Here is a 20,841-nt window from a genome sequence, read left to right as displayed (position 1 = left end):
ATATAGTAAATATTTTTTAAATATCTGCTGTGTACTAAGCACTATGTAAAGTGCTAAAGGAAAAAGATGAATCAGATAGCATCTTCCAAAAAATTTGCAACCTATCAAGTACATGAGATGTAAGACCCAGTAAGGTCTTTGTGTAACAGAACAGATTACTGTAAGATTACTATGAGACTAGTCCAATAGAGGAAACATGTCCAAGATAATGGAGCTGTTAGTGGCCAGAAAAGGTCTAAAATAAATCCTCCTGACTCAGTCCAAGATAGCATACTGGTAAAAAAATTGTATTTATTATTGACATAAAAATACCTTCCTTGGTCTATACAATGCAATTAGATCAATTAAAAAAAAAAAATGAAACAAACTAGGAATCCAAACATTGGAAAGAATGAGATAAAATCATCACTGTTTATAGATTATTTGAAAGCGTAATTGTGAAATGCCACAAAGTCAACTGAAAAACTACTGCAATCAATAAAAGAATTCAAGAGAGGATATACAGAGCTCTCATACATACAAACAGCAACAATTTAGAACATCTAATAGCAACAACAAAAAAAGATAAACTCCCTAAAACGTCTCAATGACTTAATATTGAGAGAAAAATAATTATACAATAACATCATTTTATTAAAAAATCCACATATCAAGCAGTACAATAATCATAATTTTTAATATTTCAGCTTCTGCTCTTATAGTCTAAGAATTTATATTTAAAATAAATTTAAATCTTATGCACAGATCAATATGAAGTTTGGAATTTAATTAATGTTGAGCTTCTTGTTTGGATAAGGAAAATGCATATCTTTATGAAACAATTGATATTTTAAAAAATCTTCAAGTATTTCTTCAGTTTGTGCTATTTTTTTGAAAACTGGTTCAGGGAATAGCATAGGGTTAAGAGCTCAGCAGCTAGAATTCGACTGACCTTGGTTTGCATCCTTACTTAATATTTATTTTACTGCTTGACTCTATGTAAGAGTATTCTCTATAGCTCAATTCCCTCATCTATAAAACAGTGACAGTGCATATCTCATAGATTTTTTATTTTAATGAAGTAATGCAGGGAGATTACTTAGTACTGATCCTGCTACATGGCAAGCACTCGAAAATGCTAAAATCCACCTCTACTGGGATTATGCCTTTATCTATTTAAACATATGTGCTCAATTCAGCTGAGGCATCAGAAGCTAGAGAGAAAGTGTGACCTGGATGGCTATAAGCCTTCAACTGATGTGAGACCAGGGCTTTGGCCAAGTTGACTTTTGTAAGCAGTATAGACTGGGTCTCTGTAATTCAAGCGTTTGGGGAATTCATGTCCTCAGAGTCTAAAATTTTCAAGGTGGGACCGTTGCTAAGATTTTCTATGATGTCAGTCCCCTAACTTCCATTTTGAGATGATGCTTGGACTTGAAGACTGTTAGAGATGGGAGGTGCTTTGATTTAAAATGACCTGGTTTCATCTAAACAAATTGTTTTTTACTCTAAGGGCACAGCAGCATGTGAGCAGAACCTATTCTGAGACATAGTCCAAAGACAACTCTTTAATCCTCTCAATATCTCTCTGAACCAGTGGGTTACCGATAAAAGATTTGACAAATACAAGGCCTGAGTCTTTATTTATGATTGAGTTTGGAAGCCAGTATCTGAAGTAGAAGAGGGAGTGTAGTGTGGAGTATACAGGTGCTTTGAATTTTCATCACATCACGTACTACCTTTGCTCTTTGGCATGTTTCTTAATTCTCAAAACTTCTTATATGTAAACATGTTTTGTGGTACACATTGTCACATTGCTTCTTTTTCTAAAACAGGGTCGGCAAACTTTTCTGTAAAAGGCTAGATTGTAAAAATTTTAGCTTTTGCAGGGCATGTTGCAATTACTCAACTTTGCTGGTCTAGTGAGAAAGCCGCTAGAGACAATAGGTAAAAAAGTGGCCATAGCCATGGTCCAGCAACACTTTATTTATGAAAACAGACAGGGAAAGATGCCAGCCTAGAAACCATGGACTTTAGTGATCATTAGGTTTTCAATACAGCAAAAGCAAACACTCAACCAAAAAATGAAAGTGAATAAGTACCTCCAAGTCAAATTTCTACTTACTTATCTGGTATTGTAATAGGTAGCCCGTTAAGTTTCCATTTAATTTCTTAGGTAGTCCCCAAGATAAAGTGGCAGTGTCTTTATCCATTTTGATGACCTTGAGAAACGTTGGCTGTTCGGGTACTAGAAAACACAAGACCAAGAAAAACACTCACAAATCAGTAAATTTATAAACAAAATAAAGCCCCATTAGATTAAAAATTTGTATAGAAGTTGAGAAGTTAATTCATATGAAGTAAAAATTAATGACTAATAAATAATAAAATGTTTAATATGGCCATTGGATAATTTCCATTATTGACATTATTCTACATTTGTTATTCTCTCACCTCCTTCTGGGGTCTGAAATATATAAGGCTCACTTTCTGGACCAGCTCCTTTAGAATTATAGGCTAAGACTGTTAAGTGAAATTCACTGAAGGCATCTAAGGAAGGAACCATTCCAGAGTTTCTTTGTCCTGAAAATCTTAGAATGTTCACTTCTTTGGGATGTGTTCTTCCATCCAACAGACTTTTTGTTTTCCACCAATTTATCTGCAATGAAAATAGGGATCTTTTAACATATCAACCATGGTGGAAGATTCTCTTTTGGCTTCTTCCAAAAATCAGTTCTTATTTATTCTCAGGAAAGATACTAATTCAACAAGAAGAAAAAATAGGATCGAAACCTGATATCCTTTCAGACGTCCATGCACTCTGTCCTTTGGAATGGTTGACCAGGTAACTTTAACTAACGTGCTGTTTATAACATCCACCCCATGGATCACTGGAGCTGTATCAGGATCTGTTAAGCATGTAAGATCGATTAGCTTTCAATAACCTCCAAACATGGTTATTATGATACTTTTCAAAAGGTGATTTTCATAATGCTGAATTGGTGAAATCAATTCCAAATGGAACCAAGAGAGTTTCTCATCACAGGAGTTTCTCAGGCCCTATGGGTTTCTAAGAGAAGAGGATAACCTATCCCACACTGAGAAATCAAGCTCTCCAGATGGATACAATGTGGGGAAATATAATCAGAAACCATTCTGTAGGCAGCTTGCCTCTAAACAAGCTATAGACTAGAAATATAAATAAAATCACTTGAGGATTTTGTTAATCCAATATTAATAAGAGCTAACATTAATTGAGCATATGCTATGTGTCAGGTACTATTCTAAGGGGCTTACCTGGATTGGCTCATATAATCCTTAGGATAACCCTGTGAGGACGGTACTATTATCCCCATTGTATAGGGGTTCTTACTACAGAGGAATAAATCAAACACAGAGTAGTCAATTCTAATACTATCTTAGTTCACATGTGATATGTTTTGTGTCCTTTATTTGGGTAGAAGAATTTAGACAGCAGGTGAATAAGGAGTTAGTCATTTCTCATTCTCCATCTTCTTCTTTTTTTGGATTAAATTATTACTTTGGATTCCGGAAGAGTAATAACTCCTAATGTTATTAGTGCATACAGAATGCTATTAGTACATTAGTGATACAGAATGCAGTGTCTTTTCTTTTTCCAAGAATCTATTTGCAGCAGTTACTATGGTATCAAAATTTAAAAGTATGATCATATCAACAGAACCTCAAAATTGTGTGTGTGTATAACTCTATATACAAATCTGGGTTTGTATTTCATCGGTGATAGGAAGACTCCAGACTTGCAACTGAGGCCCAGAGCATGCCTGCAAGTGGCTGTTAGGAAGTTCTTGACAAGTAAGGACAAATGCAATTAAAAACCTTACGACAGCTATGCCACTTAAGTGATTGCAGCGATGATTCCAGGTCTTTGATTTTCAACATAGAAAACAGCTTTATTAGGAAACAATAAAATTGAAACTTTTAACGTACTTCTTTATCACTCTATCAGCTGTCCTGCAGTCAATCTTAAAATAAGAACCATGTATTATATTTCTTTTTATCTCCTACTAGTACATCCTCTGCAAACAAACAAATGTTTGTGGACATAAATGCAATATATTTGAGAGCAATGGTTATTGAACTGCTTAGGAGCTTCAGGGGTATCACTTACAGTCTTCTCCAGAATAGAGAATCACTGACTGAGGCTCAGGCCCAGAGCCGAGCCTATTGATAGCTTGGACTTGGACATCATAAGGAGCATAGACAGTGGGTGTCATCACCCGCAACGTGTGGTTTGTCACTGTTTCTTCTTCCCACTCCACTGGGGCTCCCTGTGGCTTCCAGGTCACTCTGTACTCCAGTCCTGGTCCATTCTGCTCCATGGATTTCAAAGGCTAAAACAGAAGGCAAGACTCATTCAGTCTGATCAAAGATATATTGGCTCAGAGAGGGTGGCGAGCCACCCTAAGTAGCATAAGAAACATTGCAATGGGAGGATCATTTCTTGGGAGATCTAAATCCTCCTTCTTGGTTTAGAAGCAGTTGTAAAACATTTTTGTCATCAAATTAAATTAAGTCTGAAAATTAATTCCTGACCTCCTCAAGTAATGGGAAACCCACACTTTAGATGACTGGATCATGCCCTTGTAGTTAAGTCTAAAGTTTCATATATAAAAGAATTTACAAAGAAACTCCTCAGAAGGTTTTAGTCTTTGCTTATGCTTTTCACTACATTCCATCTTTTCATTCCCAGAGAATTGGCAGAAACAAAAAGGACATGGCCATGAATTCTTTGGTTGTGAATGAGACTCTCCTTATGGCTTTGCAGGGAGAACTTTTTCCTCCATCTCATTCCATCCTTCTCCATTTTTCTTCCATGGGAAGAGACAGATTATATAAATCTTTATTTCTGAAGAATATGCATGTTTATAGTTTAGTATCCAGAAGGAGCAGTAGCTCTTCTTCTGTAATAAAATAATTTCCCAGCTCCTTGACTCTTCTGTTTCTATTTCATTAAGAGAAAATACTTCCATCACTTATTTTATTTCGCAAAAATAGGAACATTTGGTAGGGGAATTTCTAATATAGGAAATTGGTTATTTCCACTCTAGTTTTAATTGAACAATACTTTAATTTAAAAAACAGTAATATGAGTTAAACTATCTATTTAATTTCATAAAAATAGGGATATGCATTTAAATGAATCAGTTATAGAAAATACATTTAAAAATATGATTTTAGTCTTAGATTGTAAGAGTCATTTACATAAACAGTAATTTTATCGGTATATGTGGGTGATTCTATAATGTCATATACAGTGTTCTTACAGAATTTGTAATGCTTCTTTACTCAGTGTAATTTGCTAAAATACTTATTAGAGGCATTGGTTGGAATTAAGTTAAAAGTATAGTACTATGTCAGCAAAATAATTTCAAGTGTCTGCTTATTCCAAGGTGAATACTAACATTGGATGGGAGAGAAAAAAATCAAAACAAAACAAAAACTTTCTGAGATTTTCCAGTCATTTTCTATACTTGCATTCATTTGAAAATTGTGCTGCAAGATATTTTTTAATACGTTATGCATATAAGTTCACTAAGGGCTTTAGCATTGTCCAAATGAATTAGGCTTTTAGTACCATGTAGCAATTTGGAATTACAATTTCCTTCAGCCCCTACTAACAATAAATGTGTACAAATAATATTAGTCAATTTACAAAAGTTTTGCTTCAAGGGAAAGAGTTAAATTTAATAAAGTTCTCTGGCAAATTTTTAAAAATACTACACCACTTTTGAGAAAAATATTTTAGTGATATTGCCAGCCTCTGTGGTACCTGGGCTCCTAAAGAAACAGCAGAGATCTTTCATACTTGGCTTTGAGACAGTGGCCAACAATACCTCAGAAAATTCTCAAATAAGCCCCCCAGCAAAGGTAGACCAGAAGCAGCAATGGCAGAGCAGGCAGGAAGGCCAGCACCTTCTCCCCACAACGAAGTTGCTGACAAAGAAAGAATCCATAGAAAAGAGGTTCTTTACTTGGGGTCTAGGAATCTCTAGATGAGACCCATGGATACCCTTCAAAGGATCTGAGAAGCCAATGATATTGTTAGGAAGACCTTTTGTGTACAATTTTCCAGAAAAAGAGCCTATGCTTCTCACATATTTTCAAAAACATCTATTACCCAAGCAAGGTTATAACGACTGATCTAGAAACTGGACAGATTGCTGTACTGTCTTAATTCCATTTCGTTATTTTTTAATATTATGAACATTTTTATTTATTTTTAATTGACAAATAAAAATTGTATATATATTGTGCACCACATACTGTTTTGAAATGTGTATACATTGTCAAATGGATAAAATAAGTTAAATAACATGTTACTTCATACACTTCCATTTTTGTGGTTAAAGCACCTAAAACCTAATCTCTCAGCAATTTTTGAGAATATAATACATTGCTATTAACTCTGGTCACCATGTTGTACAATATTCCATTTAATTCCACTGAATGTCATTTTAAAACAGGTCTATTTTCTTATTATACTTGCAATAGAAATAATAAAACCTAGGTCCATTAGGAGTTAAACAACTTGGCTGTGATCATATAACCAAATAATTGAAGGAATTCCTACTTCCCAATATTAGTGGGGTTTTGAGATTTATATTTGTTTGTATCTAGTATCTCTAAAATATAGAGAAATTTAGAAATTTTTCATTTTATTGAAAGAAGTTTAACTTCTTTCACACTTATGCTTAAGAACAATGGAAACTATCAAGAAAAATTATCCTGATGTAAGTATTTAACTGACTAGGTTGCTGTGGACTCTTTTTTTGTGTTTTGAGAGATAGAACATTATCATGTGAGTGAGTCATGACCCACTTAATATATGAAATGTGAACTTCAGAAAATAAAGCTAACTAAAAATCTAGTCCTACCATTAACTTAAAATTTAACATGCTAGTTTTCATTGAATCCTGTTCAAATGCTAAAGAAAAAAAAAAAATCCTTCAACAAACAAACAAAAAGTAGGGATGTCTACTCTGTTCTTAGGGCTCATCTGCATTTTTAATCCTTTTGTGAAAGATCAACTTTTTTTTTTAACAAGTTATGTCTCTCTGATCACTACCTTGTACACAGAAATTATTCTGTGAGTCAGTCTCTGGAGGGTTCTGATAATTCATTCGCAGTTCTATCTGCTTGTCCACTTGGGAAATATCTAGCACACAAATCCTTTCTGCAAGATAATTCATACAAAAAAAATATTCAAAGAATGAATGTTCTTAAACATCATTGGCGGTGCTAGTAATTATTAGATCGCTGACACTTCAAGGTAATATGAAACATAATGGGACATATTATGAATGTAACTGTCAATCTAGATCCAAATCCCTGTGACTGCTTCCTTCCTCTAGTCAATTAATTACTAAATTACATGTCATTTGCTCTTCAAAGAAAAGTTATAAACACTGTCTTGGTGTAGCTCCCTCCATTTGTACAAGAAGAGGGCATAAGTAATCAGTCTTAAGTATCTTTGGGGGAAAAAAGAGTGACTTATGAGTGAGAGGAGCAGAGAGGAAGACTAGAGATTTCTATCATTTTTTCAGTATGACTCGGCACATGGCTTCTGGGTGAGGTCATTAAACTCTGGGAGTCTCAGCTTCTCTGCATGAAATAGTAAGGCTGACACCATTGAGTGACCATCACCACCCCAAAAGGAGTGGTGAGGGTTAATGAGCTAATGTTATTGGAACATAGTGTGCTTCTCTGAGGAACTGACCTGCATATTACATAACATTATTGATATCTAATCAGTTACATCATCTACCTTATGGAAATGTCTATGGAACTTAAAGGAGCATAAGAGAGATCTATTCTAAAAGAATAAAAGACTAACATAATTTCAGACTATAAATTCAGAAATTATCAAGATAATGCAGTGGTAGCTATTTAGTGGTAGCTATATATGGCCACAAATTCAAGGAAAGAAATAATATTCTTTGACATATTTAGTTTCTGTGTGTGACTAATTTGTTTTTCAAATTTTGTACATCTTAAACTTGCAAAACTTAATTTCAATGAAGTAGAAATAAAGGGTTAATGTTGATATAAAAATACTGACTAAATATTTTGCAGGGATGGGCCGTATGATTATATAATGAGTACAAAAAGATCAATATTTGAAGAAAAAAGCAAACCAAACTTTACCATTTAAAAATTTTTCCAAAAATCATACCTGAAATGAAGTGTGGAAATAAATTAGTATATTCTAACATATGTTAAAAAATGTTCTATGTTTACACAAAATTCAATGAATTCAATGTTGGAGGTATATTATTAATTAGAATGGTTGAATGGTAATTTACTTTCATGTAGGTCAATGTAGTTGTTTATGAAATATGTCCAAATAGGAGAGGAAAATACAGTTCTTCACTACTGCAGAAGTAATTTGGAAATGACACTAGACCAATTAAACTTCTGTGAGCAGATATAAACTTTTACACTGAATTCAAAGAGAAGTCTATTTAACAACATTTAACAGAGATAAATTAAGGTGGAAAAAGTGAGATTTGAAGACCAAAGATACCCATGTTTAAATCCTAGCTTTCCTAATTTCAAGTTGGGTAGTGATGGGCAAAACACTCATCATCCTGGATGTCCTGAGGTGTTAATGATATTTTCTTGACAAGGTTGTTCTCAGAATTAGAAAGGAGTATACAGAATGCCTAATGGTGCATAGTAAGTGGTGACTATTCCTTCAGGGTAATCCTTTTGATATGCATATCTACCAGGGGTCCCCAACCTTTTTGGCATCAGGGACTGGTTTCATGGAAAACAATTCATCCAAGGAGGGAAGATAGGGGTGGGGGGGAGCTCTGGTGGTGATGTGAGCTATAGGGAGTGGCTGCAAATACTCAGGAAGTTTTGCTTGCCCGCTGCTCACCTGCTGTGTTACCTGGTTTCTAAGTTCATGGAAGACAATTTTTCCAGGGACGGAAGCAGAGGTGGTGATGGACGGAGCTCAGGTAGTGCTTGGCCTGTTTCCTCACAGGCTTAACAGGGTACCAGGCTGTAGTCTGGGAGTTGGGGACCGCAGTAGTAGACCACATACTAAATTTAGTTTGAAATTGTCAGTATTTTTTGAATGGGAAAACTAATAGGAATCTGAAACTTTGGAAAACGTATTACAACTAAATCACCAGCATTCCTTACATTGTTTACTAGTGTTTTACTCTATTTTAGAATACATCATTCTAATCACAATGATCTTTAAAATATACAATGATGACAACTCACAAATTCATTTCAGACCCAAAATTTATCCCATTGTTCTTAAAAAAGATTGTTCTATCACTGTACTTAGCATGCAGACCTAAGAGAAAGAAAAAAGAGCACAAAAAAAAAAAAACTATAAAACATTAAGGAATACACACCTCCCATTTAATAATCATTTCCTTGGGTTGAGAGGCTTGAACTCTTATGTTTTGTGGATTCTTGTCTGGAGCTGAAAAAGTACAAGCATTAACATTATTTTTCCCACTGGATGGTAACCCATAGGTAAGTCATCATATCATACCCCTCAAAATAAGATATTTAAATAACTTTGATTATGCTTATTAATTTCTATCTGGTTTAGTTTCTAAAAAAGATTTAAGGCAGGTTTTAAATACACACACACACACACACACACACACACATATATTTTTACTTGAAGGAGTAAAATAGGGTTTTTGGAGTGATATAATTATTATCCAATGAAGTGTAGATGGTTTACTAAATATGTATTAATTTTAAACCTGCATTTTAAATTTTTAAACCTCCTTTTTAATTCTAAATCTACTTTTTAAATATGTTTTAATTTTAAATCTGCTTTACTTTTTCTATTAGAATTGTCATTAGAAATATATGTTGTGAATATTTGCCTGTAGGAGAATAAAATTGAACTCTATGTATTAATAGGAACAGTCAAGTTTTAGGGACGTCAACTAGAAAAGGACACATAACATAGCCATCAACATATTCAGATGGATCCATTTTATTAGCAATAGCCCAGTATGGAGTTTAGTGTAAAGTCTGACATACACTACAATCACACAAATACCTGATTCAGTTATTATCTCGACTTGCTTTTTCTCAGTCTAAAAGGAGAATTATATCCTAGCGTATTTATTTTATCCAAGGGCAGAAAAATTACCATGCCAGACCACATTTATGATCACTGCCAATTCAGTGACACAAATTTTAGCACTGTCGCTCTTGAGATTTAAAAAAAAAAAAAAAAAAAAGGCCTCTTGGGAATTTGAATAGATATGGAAATATAAAAATATAGTAAACATATAAAAATTAATGATGTTAAATATATTGAAAATGTAAACAAGTGCTTACAGTGAGTCAAAAGTTTTATTTAAAGAAGTTGAATCCTTGAGTTTCCTATACACTGAACTCTAATGTAGAACTTACTTGACGGTATCTGATCTAGACTTGATATTTAGACATCAGAAATTAATCAGGGTAATGTTTTCTCATATGCCACCCCCCTAATTCCCTGCTCTCTGTCAAACTCCTATGAAATATTTCTGAAATTGATGGACTTTGAGTATTTTTTGTTGTCAGTTTACAGAACTGTTCAAGCTATTTGTAGAAATCTAAAGTCCTTCTCTACTCTATCAATCTTTTTTGTTTTTGAGATGTCCGAAGATGGGGCCAGACTGAAATATTTTGTTAGAAACCTGATGTGAGAACCTGCATACCTGCTGGTGGTGTTTCATGATGGTCCGATGGCCGGCTGGGTTGACTTCTCCCTACTTCGTTCATGGCTATGACCCTGAACTGGTATCTCACATATGGAGCCAAAGGTAACATCACTGTCGTTTCCTTTCCTTGGACTCTAGTCAATTCCTCCCACCTTCCTGGTTCTTCTTTGTTTCCTTCAAATTCAACAATATATTCTGGCAGTAGGGATATGGGAAAAACATTAGAATGCATTGAATATGATTAAGTTATACTAAAATTTATACATGATATTAAAAATTTAAAAGGACATTTTAAGAAGGATAATCCACTAAGGGTGGTTAAAAATAGCTTCAATATTAATTTTAACTCTGTAGGGTAAGGAAAATAGTTATCTCAAGTCTTCCTTCCTACCGCTAATATTGCTGTTGTGGTCATCTCCAGCCTCCCAGGTCAGCCGAACACTCCTGTTCTGTCTTTCAGACAAATGAAGGTTTTCTGGTGGATCTGGAACATCTAATTAATAAGAAAAAATAAAGGTAAGGAAAATGCAGATCTTTGCCTTTGTTTACCTGCTTCCCTCACTCCAACACATGGCCAGCCAGGCTTCCTCTCTGGGTCCATCTCCACTCTCGGCTGTTCACATCTCACCAGCCCCCGAGGTTCTATTTCAAATGAAGCTTTATTCACATTTATTGTCACAATTGACCATATTATCTCCCTCTTCTCTGATTACAGTTCTCAAAGGGTTACCCTTGACCAGGCGCATCAGAATTCTTTTGGGAGTAGTTATTAACAATGAAGATACCTAGGCTCTACCCCTGACTCACTGAAGTTGCTGGGTCCCGGAATCTGCATTTGCAAACAATTTTCCTCCGTGATGATTATGTACACTCAAGTTTGACAAATATGATGTATCTCAAATAGATTACTTATTTTATTTCAGTTCATACTTATTTATATGCCTAATGCATCTCCTGTGTGTTGCTAAAAAGACCTTCAAGAGGAAAGATCATATTTTAATCTTTGAATTGCCACGGTACCTTGCCCATAAATGTTTTGTGACTAAGTGAATAAGTGAAAAATATATTATCACTTCAATCATGCATATAATTACCATATAAAGCAATAAATATTTGGTCTCATAGTAGTAGAAAAATAAGATGGAGACCATAGGCTCTGCCTTTCTTTTCTGCAACTGTGTTGTATTTTTATTATTGTGACTTATAAGAATGAATTTTCAATATATTAATAATAAAGCAACTTGTATACTCTCTTGACTTGGAGTACTGAAAAAGAGTAGCAAAGCAGCTCATATTGGAAGAGGGAAATTTGGCACTGATAAATGTTGTTACAGAAATTGGAAAACTGAGTAGGTGATGACAAATTTTAGAGTGTTAAAGAACATGGGAATTTCTGGTACTTTTCACATAAAGCAACAGTAAAAAGAAATCTTATCTCTAATGGTCCTTACTCCCCCAAACTTGATTTGAATTCTTGCAAGTATTGAAGACCATTTATCTTTTCCCAGAGGAGATAATGAGGGTATTATCTAATGTGGCCTTTCAAGGGGCTCACTCTTCTCCAAGGGGAAAGCATCAGCTGTTGCTCCTGTTGAATACTTGCCAATTGCTGAAAATTCACATTGACAAAAAGTATTGTTTTCAATTCAGAATCAGACATGCTTATTTTTTAAATGCAGCTCATGAATGTGTCCAAACTTTAGGGCCTTAAATAACAAGTATTTCTTCGACGGTTTTCAGAATCTCTGAGCTCAGAGAACTTGTTTCTCTTCATTACTTACGAAGAGTCCACGGATATCTGAGGTTTCCTGAAATAACCAAGGCTGCAGGCTGCATATGGGATTCAAATCTGTTTCCTCTAAGGATCATATGGAGCTAAAATTGATGAACTTGCAACTGAGAGTTTAAAAAATGATATTCTTAAAAGCATGTCTATGCCAAGGCTTTTGAAAACAACTTCTGAATGAAATGGGTCAAGTATATGCTTTTAAAAACTGTGTTCCAGGGGGGAAAAGAAGTCTTTTAGAAACCACCCAAGTGTCTATAGTCGTTCATTATTGTCAGTTGCTGAGATACGCTTTTGTAAACCAGAGGTTGGTCTGAAAATTGAGAATGGGAACTCGAAGAAGTGATTTAAAAAATGCAGCCTATCTCATAGAATAGCCCTTGAAAATTATTTTTATTTTTATTCTAAAAAAATTGGTAGATTACTTCGTACCTAAACAGTGCATATAATAATCATAGCCACTATTTATGTAAAATTGACAAAATTTAATGGTTCTAGAAAATGGCAGCCTTATTACAAGAATGAAAGAATAAAATCTCAATTTTTTTAAGTAAATTAAGAAAGCAAGCACCAAGTAATAGGGAAGCCCTTTGGTGTCTGCCATCGCTCAAAATATTTAGGGGCAAAGCCTCTGGTTCCTGAAATTTACCCCTATATTCTTTGGGTTTGGGATAATTTCTAGTTTATCTGAAGCTCAACTATTTTATCTGGTGAATTACTGTTGGAATAAGTACTAGAGGATTGAACCTTTCTGTTTTTAGAATCCTGAGAAAGCTCAAATACCTATTGCCAAAGGTCTAATCTTGCAGAACCAAGTCCACAAGTCCACACCTTCCACAATCTGGGAACTGTTCTTATTTTTTTTTAGAACCTAACCTGGTAGCCATTTGCTTCACTTCACAGATCCAGCCTCTTTGTCCATTTTTCATCAGTCTGCCTCAGAAGAGACTGAATTTTTTCCTCTTAGTCTGTATGAACACACCCCTAGCTAGCAACCTACCTGTGGCCCCAGCAACAAGAGTGCTAAAGATACAAAGGCCTGTTAACAACAGTGATTAGTCTACATATGATAAAAGAATTTAGGCGAAACCAAACGCTTTTAAGGAATTATCAGCCAACTAAAGGGAAGACTAAATGGTGCCCACTGAAACAGAATAAATGGTAAATGGAAAAATGTCTGTAGCCGTCGGGGTCACCGTAGAAAATTATTAATTATTTAAGAGTTCAAAGCATTTAGGATATTTCTAAAATTTTTAATAAAAACTCTTAAAAAGGTGTGGCCGGGATATCTAGGGGATTGGGTGGGGGAGCAGGGACTTGAAATACTGGCGATAGGGTAGCAGTTACTAGAATCTCATCAGAAGGAATTGTGTGGTGAAAGCCCGGCTGAGTAAGCTATGACTTTGGCTTTCCTGCAGGGAAGGAGTAGGGAGCATTAACAACCCACCCACCCTCTTCCACCCCCAGGGTTCCCCGTTGGCTGAACCAAATGAAAGCCAAGGGTAAGTGGTTTTTTTGATGTTGTCCTTACAAGCCAAGTTTCTAGGTCAAAGAGCTGGTGGAGAGTGAATCTGGAAGGGAAATTGGAAAACATCCAGCAGATGCTCTAAGAGCTTTAAACATTGGTGATTTCAGGGGTAATTGCATTGATTACACTAGTGGAGCATGCACACTGTTTTCTAATGAGCATCGTTGTCTAAAAAAAAAAATCAAAGGCATTCTTTTGCAGAACGCTGGAAGTCCCTCTCCACCCTTTCTGCAACCCAGAGATCTCAGTCTGTGCCTCTGGTTTAGAGTATGACCCCTGTGCAGCCACCTCTGGACCCTCACCTGGACCCCTTCACTCTAGCCCACCTTCATGCCTCAGCTGCATTTCTCTGCACACCAGGAAAGCGTAGCTCAAAAGCACTGGGAACTCGAGCATGCTTTTATTTTTCTTTCGGCTGATAGCACCACTTACCTCCTACTGCTATTGGCAACCTTACCCATGTAGGGAAGAGAAATTAAGCATTAATTAATTTCTTTTATATGAGAAGAGGAGAAACATTTGAAAGTGGTGTTACTTTTTAAACGAAAAATTCAAACTAGCAATATATGTGCAGAGGCTCAAATAATCATTGGCTTTATTGCCTAGGAACAATGGAATTCAATCCACAATGGAGACAAAAAGAATAGAGATTTCTCAGTAATTAGTGCACTTACCAAGGACAGTCACTTGAGTTATATCGGCAATGCTATCGAGAGCAGTTTGAGCTAAACAGGAGTAAATACCTTGGTCCTCTAAAGTGACATTAGATATGGTCAGATTAGCTCCATCAATAATTATCCTACCAGAAAAAAAAGAGTGAGTATATTTAGGATGAAAACAACAGAAACCACTGAAATATACAATCCTTTCAAAAATGTATATTCCCCATGGAAAATGATTACAGGAAGAGTGAAAAAAACAATTTCATATAATTCAAATTTGATTAGAGAATGCCACAGATGAAACCTGGAGATAAAGCATTATTCAATCAGATACAGATGTCTACATACCCACAAAGGGGATCACATTTTTAGAAAGTTAGGAAACCCAAGCATCTGTGATGCATGGGTCAGTGATGGCACTGGATGCTGCCTAGCAGGTTTAAAGAGTGCACTACACCTTATAAGTTAGGATATTTTTGAATAATTCTTAAGCCATGTTTAGGAAACCAACACATGGAAGCAGCTGGGGTGCTTCTTACAAATACAGATTTCTGAATCCCACTCCCATTCCACAGGACCAGAATAGCTGAGATGGAGTCTGATAATCTCTATTTTTCACAAATTTCCTTTTTCTCCACCCCTCCACCTTCCAAGTAGAACACACATTAAAATATGGTAGCAGTTAGGGTGATGGATACCCTAAAAGCCCTGACTTCACCACTACGCAATCTACACATGCAACAAAATTGCACATGTACCCCATAAATTTGTACAAATAAAAAAGAGAAAAGAAAATCTAACCATTAAACTGTGATTTATTTGAACAGTAGATGGCAGTCTAGTACTTCTTTTCGCAAATCATTTCAACAAGCTTTTTACAACATCATTTGTTCTACCTTTCCCAATACGACGTAATAAGGTTTACTACATGAAAATTGCTCCTTTATAAATTATACCTTTTACCATATACTTATGTATTGTCTGCATAACTATTCACATATTTTTTAAAGTTCCATTAGATTTAAAATATATTCACATCAGTTACCGTTTAGTTGAAATAAATTAGTGTCATCCTTTGGGGGAGAAAGGAAGATTCCTGTATAATTGAGATTTTAAATGTAAAACCCATATAAAATGCTAAGAATTTTGAATTATAGGAAATCACTTCAAGTTGCAGTAAAATTACAAATGGTTCTGCCTTTTGATTGTGTAAACAGAGTTAGCCTCTTATTTTAATAACCAATAACCAAACGATTTGCCAACCAGTATTACCTGGTGTTGCTAGTTAAGAATGTCACTCTAATTTTAGACATGTTAAAACTTTGACATAAATTAACTTCTCAGTTCATGATAGTTAAGTGTCCATTTGAAACAATATCAGAACTTTGCATACACTGACAATTTTTGAAAAGTTTTTCTTTCTTAGATGAAGTATTATAGTTTAATAACCTCTTGCAACAGGGCTTTTCTGCCCTGCACAAAGCTACTCAACCTTGAGGGCCACTGGGAGCTGAAATCTTACACCCTGGTATGGGCTGCTTCAGGCTAGGGAAAGTGTTATCAATTTGGGGGTAACTTACCGTTGTATTATGCTTTTCTCCAATTGCATAGATGTGGCTTAGGTGTCTCAAATTAATCAAGGTTGAGTGACCACTGGCTCTTGAAATTTGGTGGGGGCAAGGTGTGTCTAAGCAGCTTATTAAACATTTCATGCCCCAGCTTCAGTTCAAGTTTCAAATCAGAAGATTTGTAGGTGGGACAAGGGCCACTGCATTTGAACATGAAGCCTAGGTAATTCTGTCCCACGTCAAAATCTGACAACTATTTGCGTTAGCAGGGCCACACTACATTGTGCTGCCGTAATGAACAGCTCCAAATTCTCTGCCTGAGACAACATTTGCTTATTTCTCTCACAGTATGTTCCCATCATAGGTCAACTGGGTTCTCTTTAAAGAAGACCTGTCATTTCTCCTCTCACAGAAGCTGTTCTTTGGCTTCATCTTCATATCTTGGATTGTGTCCTAATCTTTTCCTGTTTGTCTTTACCTGCTTAATCACCTCACCTGAGAAACCTATCGCCCGAAAATCTCCATCATCTGCAATATCCAGCTTGCTGGTCCCTAATCCATGCTCCCCTCCACTGTTGTCTCAGCCCATTCCACCTGAGTGACATCTGTTGCACTGGGGGAATGTGACACATGGTTCTCTCTTCAGAGACCTCTGTTTGAGGCTCGGTTCCATTAATTATTATTTGTATAACCTTGAGCAAAACGTTGAGCCTAATTCACCTTATCTAAAAAATGGGGATAACAGCATTTTCTTTCTCCTTAGGAGAAGTAAATGAGGTAAAGCACATAAAGTGATTAGTGTATACAGCCTGGCACAGTATGTGCTCAGAGAGTGTTACTAACCATATTAATCAAATTGATTTCATTCATTTCTGGCTTATCGCTAATCACATTTCCCACAGTTGATATTTTAGTGTCCCCAACTCCCACCCCTCCTGCCTCTCGGCCTCTTTGCTTGAACAAATTAGCTCAGTTCCGAATTTGTTAGGAAAAGACTCTTCCCGATGCCTCCCTTGTCATCTGTGCATCCTCATCTCCCCCCACCCCATGCATTTGCCACCATTTCTAAAGGGAAAAAGCAGCCCTTCCTGGATGCCAAGGATAGAACCTCCCACTGTGTTCTCACACCCTGTCCTCCCACGCCCTCCGGCTGATATCAGCATATAGCACATCCTCCCCTCTCTACCACTGCGGGCTCCCCTGCAGAGCTGGGTCCTTCACTCCGCCTACCGTCATGAACCATCTCCATTACCTTTGTTAAGCACAGTATAAATTTTAGAAATGGCTTCATATCCATGCTCCATTTCACTTTTCATAACCATAGTGTGTGGTCTATAGCCACCTGCGGGGTAGAAATGCAGAGGAAATCCCTTGGGGCCACTTCAGCCTTCAGCCCCAAATCCCTTGGGGCTCCTCACAGCAACGGAGTTGCTGTGAGGAGTAATGAGTGACAGTGAGCACAGGCGGTACTAACATATTATGAGGTGCCCGGGGGATACAATGGCCCAGAGTGGCAGTTCCCAGTACCTAGCCACACCCCTGCACAGCAGAGGCAACAGGAGGGAAGAGTAGGAGGAATTCTCACTTCTCATTGTTCACCATGTACATTTGAGTAGAAACTGCTGGGTAAAAGCTTCTGTCTCTAGCCAAGTGACAAGGAGAAGGTGTCCCAGAAGAAGGTGAGAAGCATGAAGTCGCTGATTGTTCTCTACGAATTTGGCAGATACCTATGATCTCATCTCCCCGCTATATTTCCATGCCTGATGCCTGCCCTTGGCAGCAGTGAGGACCAGCTAGCAGCAGGCACTCTCAGCCTTCCCCACTCCTGGGGCCTCTTCTGAGCTAAGGTTACTTTCCCTCACCCCCACCATTTGTTTAAGGAAAAGTGGAAGACATCTGTCATTTGCTCAGTCTAGTTGGACAGTCAGAGCTTCATTGGAGTGTCAGCCCCAGTATCCTGTAGAAACTATAAAACGTGGCCACACGAAGAGGCCCACTGGTGACTCTGAGGCGGAGCCTAAATGTGTAAGTCCCATTACCAACAAGGCATGGGTCTCTGATTCCCTTCTTGGCCATAGCCCAGAGGTCACATGGAAGACCCCAGATAATCAGGCAGTAGTGACAAAAGAGGAACAATTTAGGCAGATCTGAGCAGTTGGCAGGTCAACTGAGACCTAACCTGAAGCTGAAGATCGCTGTTGCAGAGTGTAGCTTTTAGGTATGTATAATTAATCTCCTCTTGTTCCAATGACAATTGGTTGCAACACATACACTGCCTTTCTGCAAATCTTTATATACATACATAGGAAGGAGAGAACAAATTAAGTACCAAGGCTGAGACCAAAGCCTTTGCATTAACGGTGTACACACACATAAATACCAACAGAGGCCTAGCAAGTAACAGGAACGAGACAGGTAGACTGGAGAAATGAGTAGTGCAAATTGTAATAGCGAAAACAGACTGTGCACTTAGTATTTTCTAAATGCTTGCTATGTTAACTGACGGTAACCCTATGATGAAGGTACCTTTTTTATTTTATAATCAAACTATGTTATAGAATGTAAAACTAAGGCACAGAGATGTCAAACAGCTTGTCCAAGAGCATAGACCCAATAAGTGACAGAGCTGGAATTCAAACCCACATCTCTGAGCTCCAGAGTCCATGGTCCTCATCATGACACTGTTGTTGTCTCATCCAAGGAGTGCATGTCCCACCTAAAGGCATTCAGATTTATTTTCCAGAGTGATGAATACTAAAACCTAACTGCACGTGAGATTTGGCTCCAAGATGTTCCAGTTTTAACTCTGTTTATTAACAATGCAGAAGGAAGCAAAGCTGACCTTCACACATTTGAAAAAGTAGACATTCAGTAAATATTGATTCTCTTCTCCTTCTTTGATGTACTTAATATTTTCCAGTGCTAATAAGTACTCATTCACACTTTATTCTATATTCTCTCTTATATATTTTTTCTATATTCTCTATACAGAAGTTATAAGACTCAGAAATATACCTGCCAATACTTTCTTGCAGGAAGAATTCCAGATATGATTTAGGTCTTGCCAGTGAGATAGACTCGTGTGAGATTGGAAATTAGAAGAGGAAGCGGCATCACCTTCTCTGGGGCAGGGGGAGCAGACGGTGGCTCTGGCAGGCATGAAAATGGCCAGGGGGTAGACTCACCAGGAGCACCCATGGGGTGAGGTGACCCTGAGACAGGAGCAGTTTCCAGGTCCCGGGATTGTAGTTGCAGTGCCGTGTGATCATGAACCCAAGAGATCAATATGCAGCCCCCTCTAGGCCTAGCTCTTCCAGTCTTTGTTTGTAAGCACCCAAGTTTCTGCAATATATCGGCCTCAATTACCTATGGTGGCTTCTTTCTCTGTTAGTCAGTGGCTTCATTTTCTACTAGTCAGTTTTTGAATTCTAATTCACTATGAATACCTTTCAGAACTGTTTTTTGAAATGCAAAGTATTCGTCCCAAGAAAATAATAAGACATGTCATGACAGTTTATCTACCTGCTGTCTTCGGTGCCGTTGATTTCAAAGGCTTCTCCATCTTTATTCCAGGACAACTTCAAACTGTCTTTCAAATGCGAGTCACATTTGCTTTCACAATGCAATTCAAGCACGTGCAATTTGGGGATACGAGGATTCTTAGGAGAAACTCTAAGTTTTGTAGCATCTGTTTTGACCAAGCAAAAATGTTAGTTAGAACTGCAGAGGACAGCTTATTTTGTTACTAAGTGCCTGCAATTTAATCAGCCAAAATTGTCAACATAATCATCAAATCCTCACGCAATGTTTGTCCCATTATAATTTCCTAATATCATATATCATTACTTTCCACCCAGACCTGGGCACCTGACAAAATTTAGGTGAAAGTATCAATTAATAGTTTAGCACTTTCCCTCACTACTTCTTGGGCAAAGGGAATGAGCAAACAAATGTCTCTAGACATTGAAAATAATATAATTTCTCCTCTAGTGCTTCTGGATATGTAATCAAAGCACTATTTTTTTGTTGTTGTTGTTGTTGTAGTTGATTTTCTATTAGCATGTTTATTATTAACTCAGAAACCTAAGGTTAACTGTGAAAGACGATGCATGGATGAACTATCCATGAGGTGAGGAATTAGAAAGCAAGCCGGTGAAGGTAGGGCCTGTGCGTGTTCTGTTACACTGCAGTGTCCCCAAAGCCTAGGAGGGAGCCTGCACACAGTATGCACTCAGTACACTTTGGCTGAAGTTCCTGTGGAGTGGGTGAATTGGCAGTATCGACGATAGGAAGCTCAAAGATTAGTACCATGGCTGTCCTGTGAAATGTCTGCTTGATTGCGATCATTTCAATACGTACAATCCTTACTGTTTAAGGCTTTTTTAAAAGTAGGTATGCTTTTTAATGTGGTCCTTGGCACTTGGGGACCCTCTCAGAGACCAAATTGCATAAACTGACCTCCAATTCCATGATCATACTCTAATAATTGCTATCTACATGTTTCTTAAGAAACTGATTAAAAACTGAAAGTGTTAATAAAATTATTTGTTATTCCAGGCATGAAACTTGAAGAGATCATTAAGTG

General features: G+C 36.9%; 1 protein-coding gene across 3 annotated transcripts in view; it reads right to left on the bottom strand.

The window, feature by feature from the left end:
• The window catches only part of CHL1 (cell adhesion molecule L1 like), a 74,583-nt gene that overhangs the window by 10,942 nt on the left and 42,800 nt on the right, over window positions 1–20,841 (bottom strand). For all 3 annotated transcript variants that reach the window (XM_069473826.1, XM_069473828.1, XM_069473827.1), the window contains 9 exons: window positions 19,779–19,944; window positions 14,701–14,825; window positions 11,104–11,205; window positions 10,710–10,907; window positions 9,393–9,463; window positions 4,130–4,352; window positions 2,773–2,888; window positions 2,434–2,638; window positions 2,105–2,227 (listed from right to left, as the gene is read on the bottom strand). In XM_069473826.1, the coding sequence (XP_069329927.1) occupies window positions 2,105–2,227; window positions 2,434–2,638; window positions 2,773–2,888; window positions 4,130–4,352; window positions 9,393–9,463; window positions 10,710–10,907; window positions 11,104–11,205; window positions 14,701–14,825; window positions 19,779–19,944 (1,329 nt within the window). The remainder of the gene's footprint in view (window positions 1–2,104; window positions 2,228–2,433; window positions 2,639–2,772; window positions 2,889–4,129; window positions 4,353–9,392; window positions 9,464–10,709; window positions 10,908–11,103; window positions 11,206–14,700; window positions 14,826–19,778; window positions 19,945–20,841) is intronic.

The sequence above is a fragment of the Eulemur rufifrons genome, chromosome 7, assembly GCF_041146395.1.
Source record: "Eulemur rufifrons isolate Redbay chromosome 7, OSU_ERuf_1, whole genome shotgun sequence".
Classification (NCBI taxonomy): Eukaryota; Metazoa; Chordata; class Mammalia; order Primates; family Lemuridae; genus Eulemur; species Eulemur rufifrons.
This window is presented reverse-complemented; position numbering and strand designations above follow the sequence as displayed.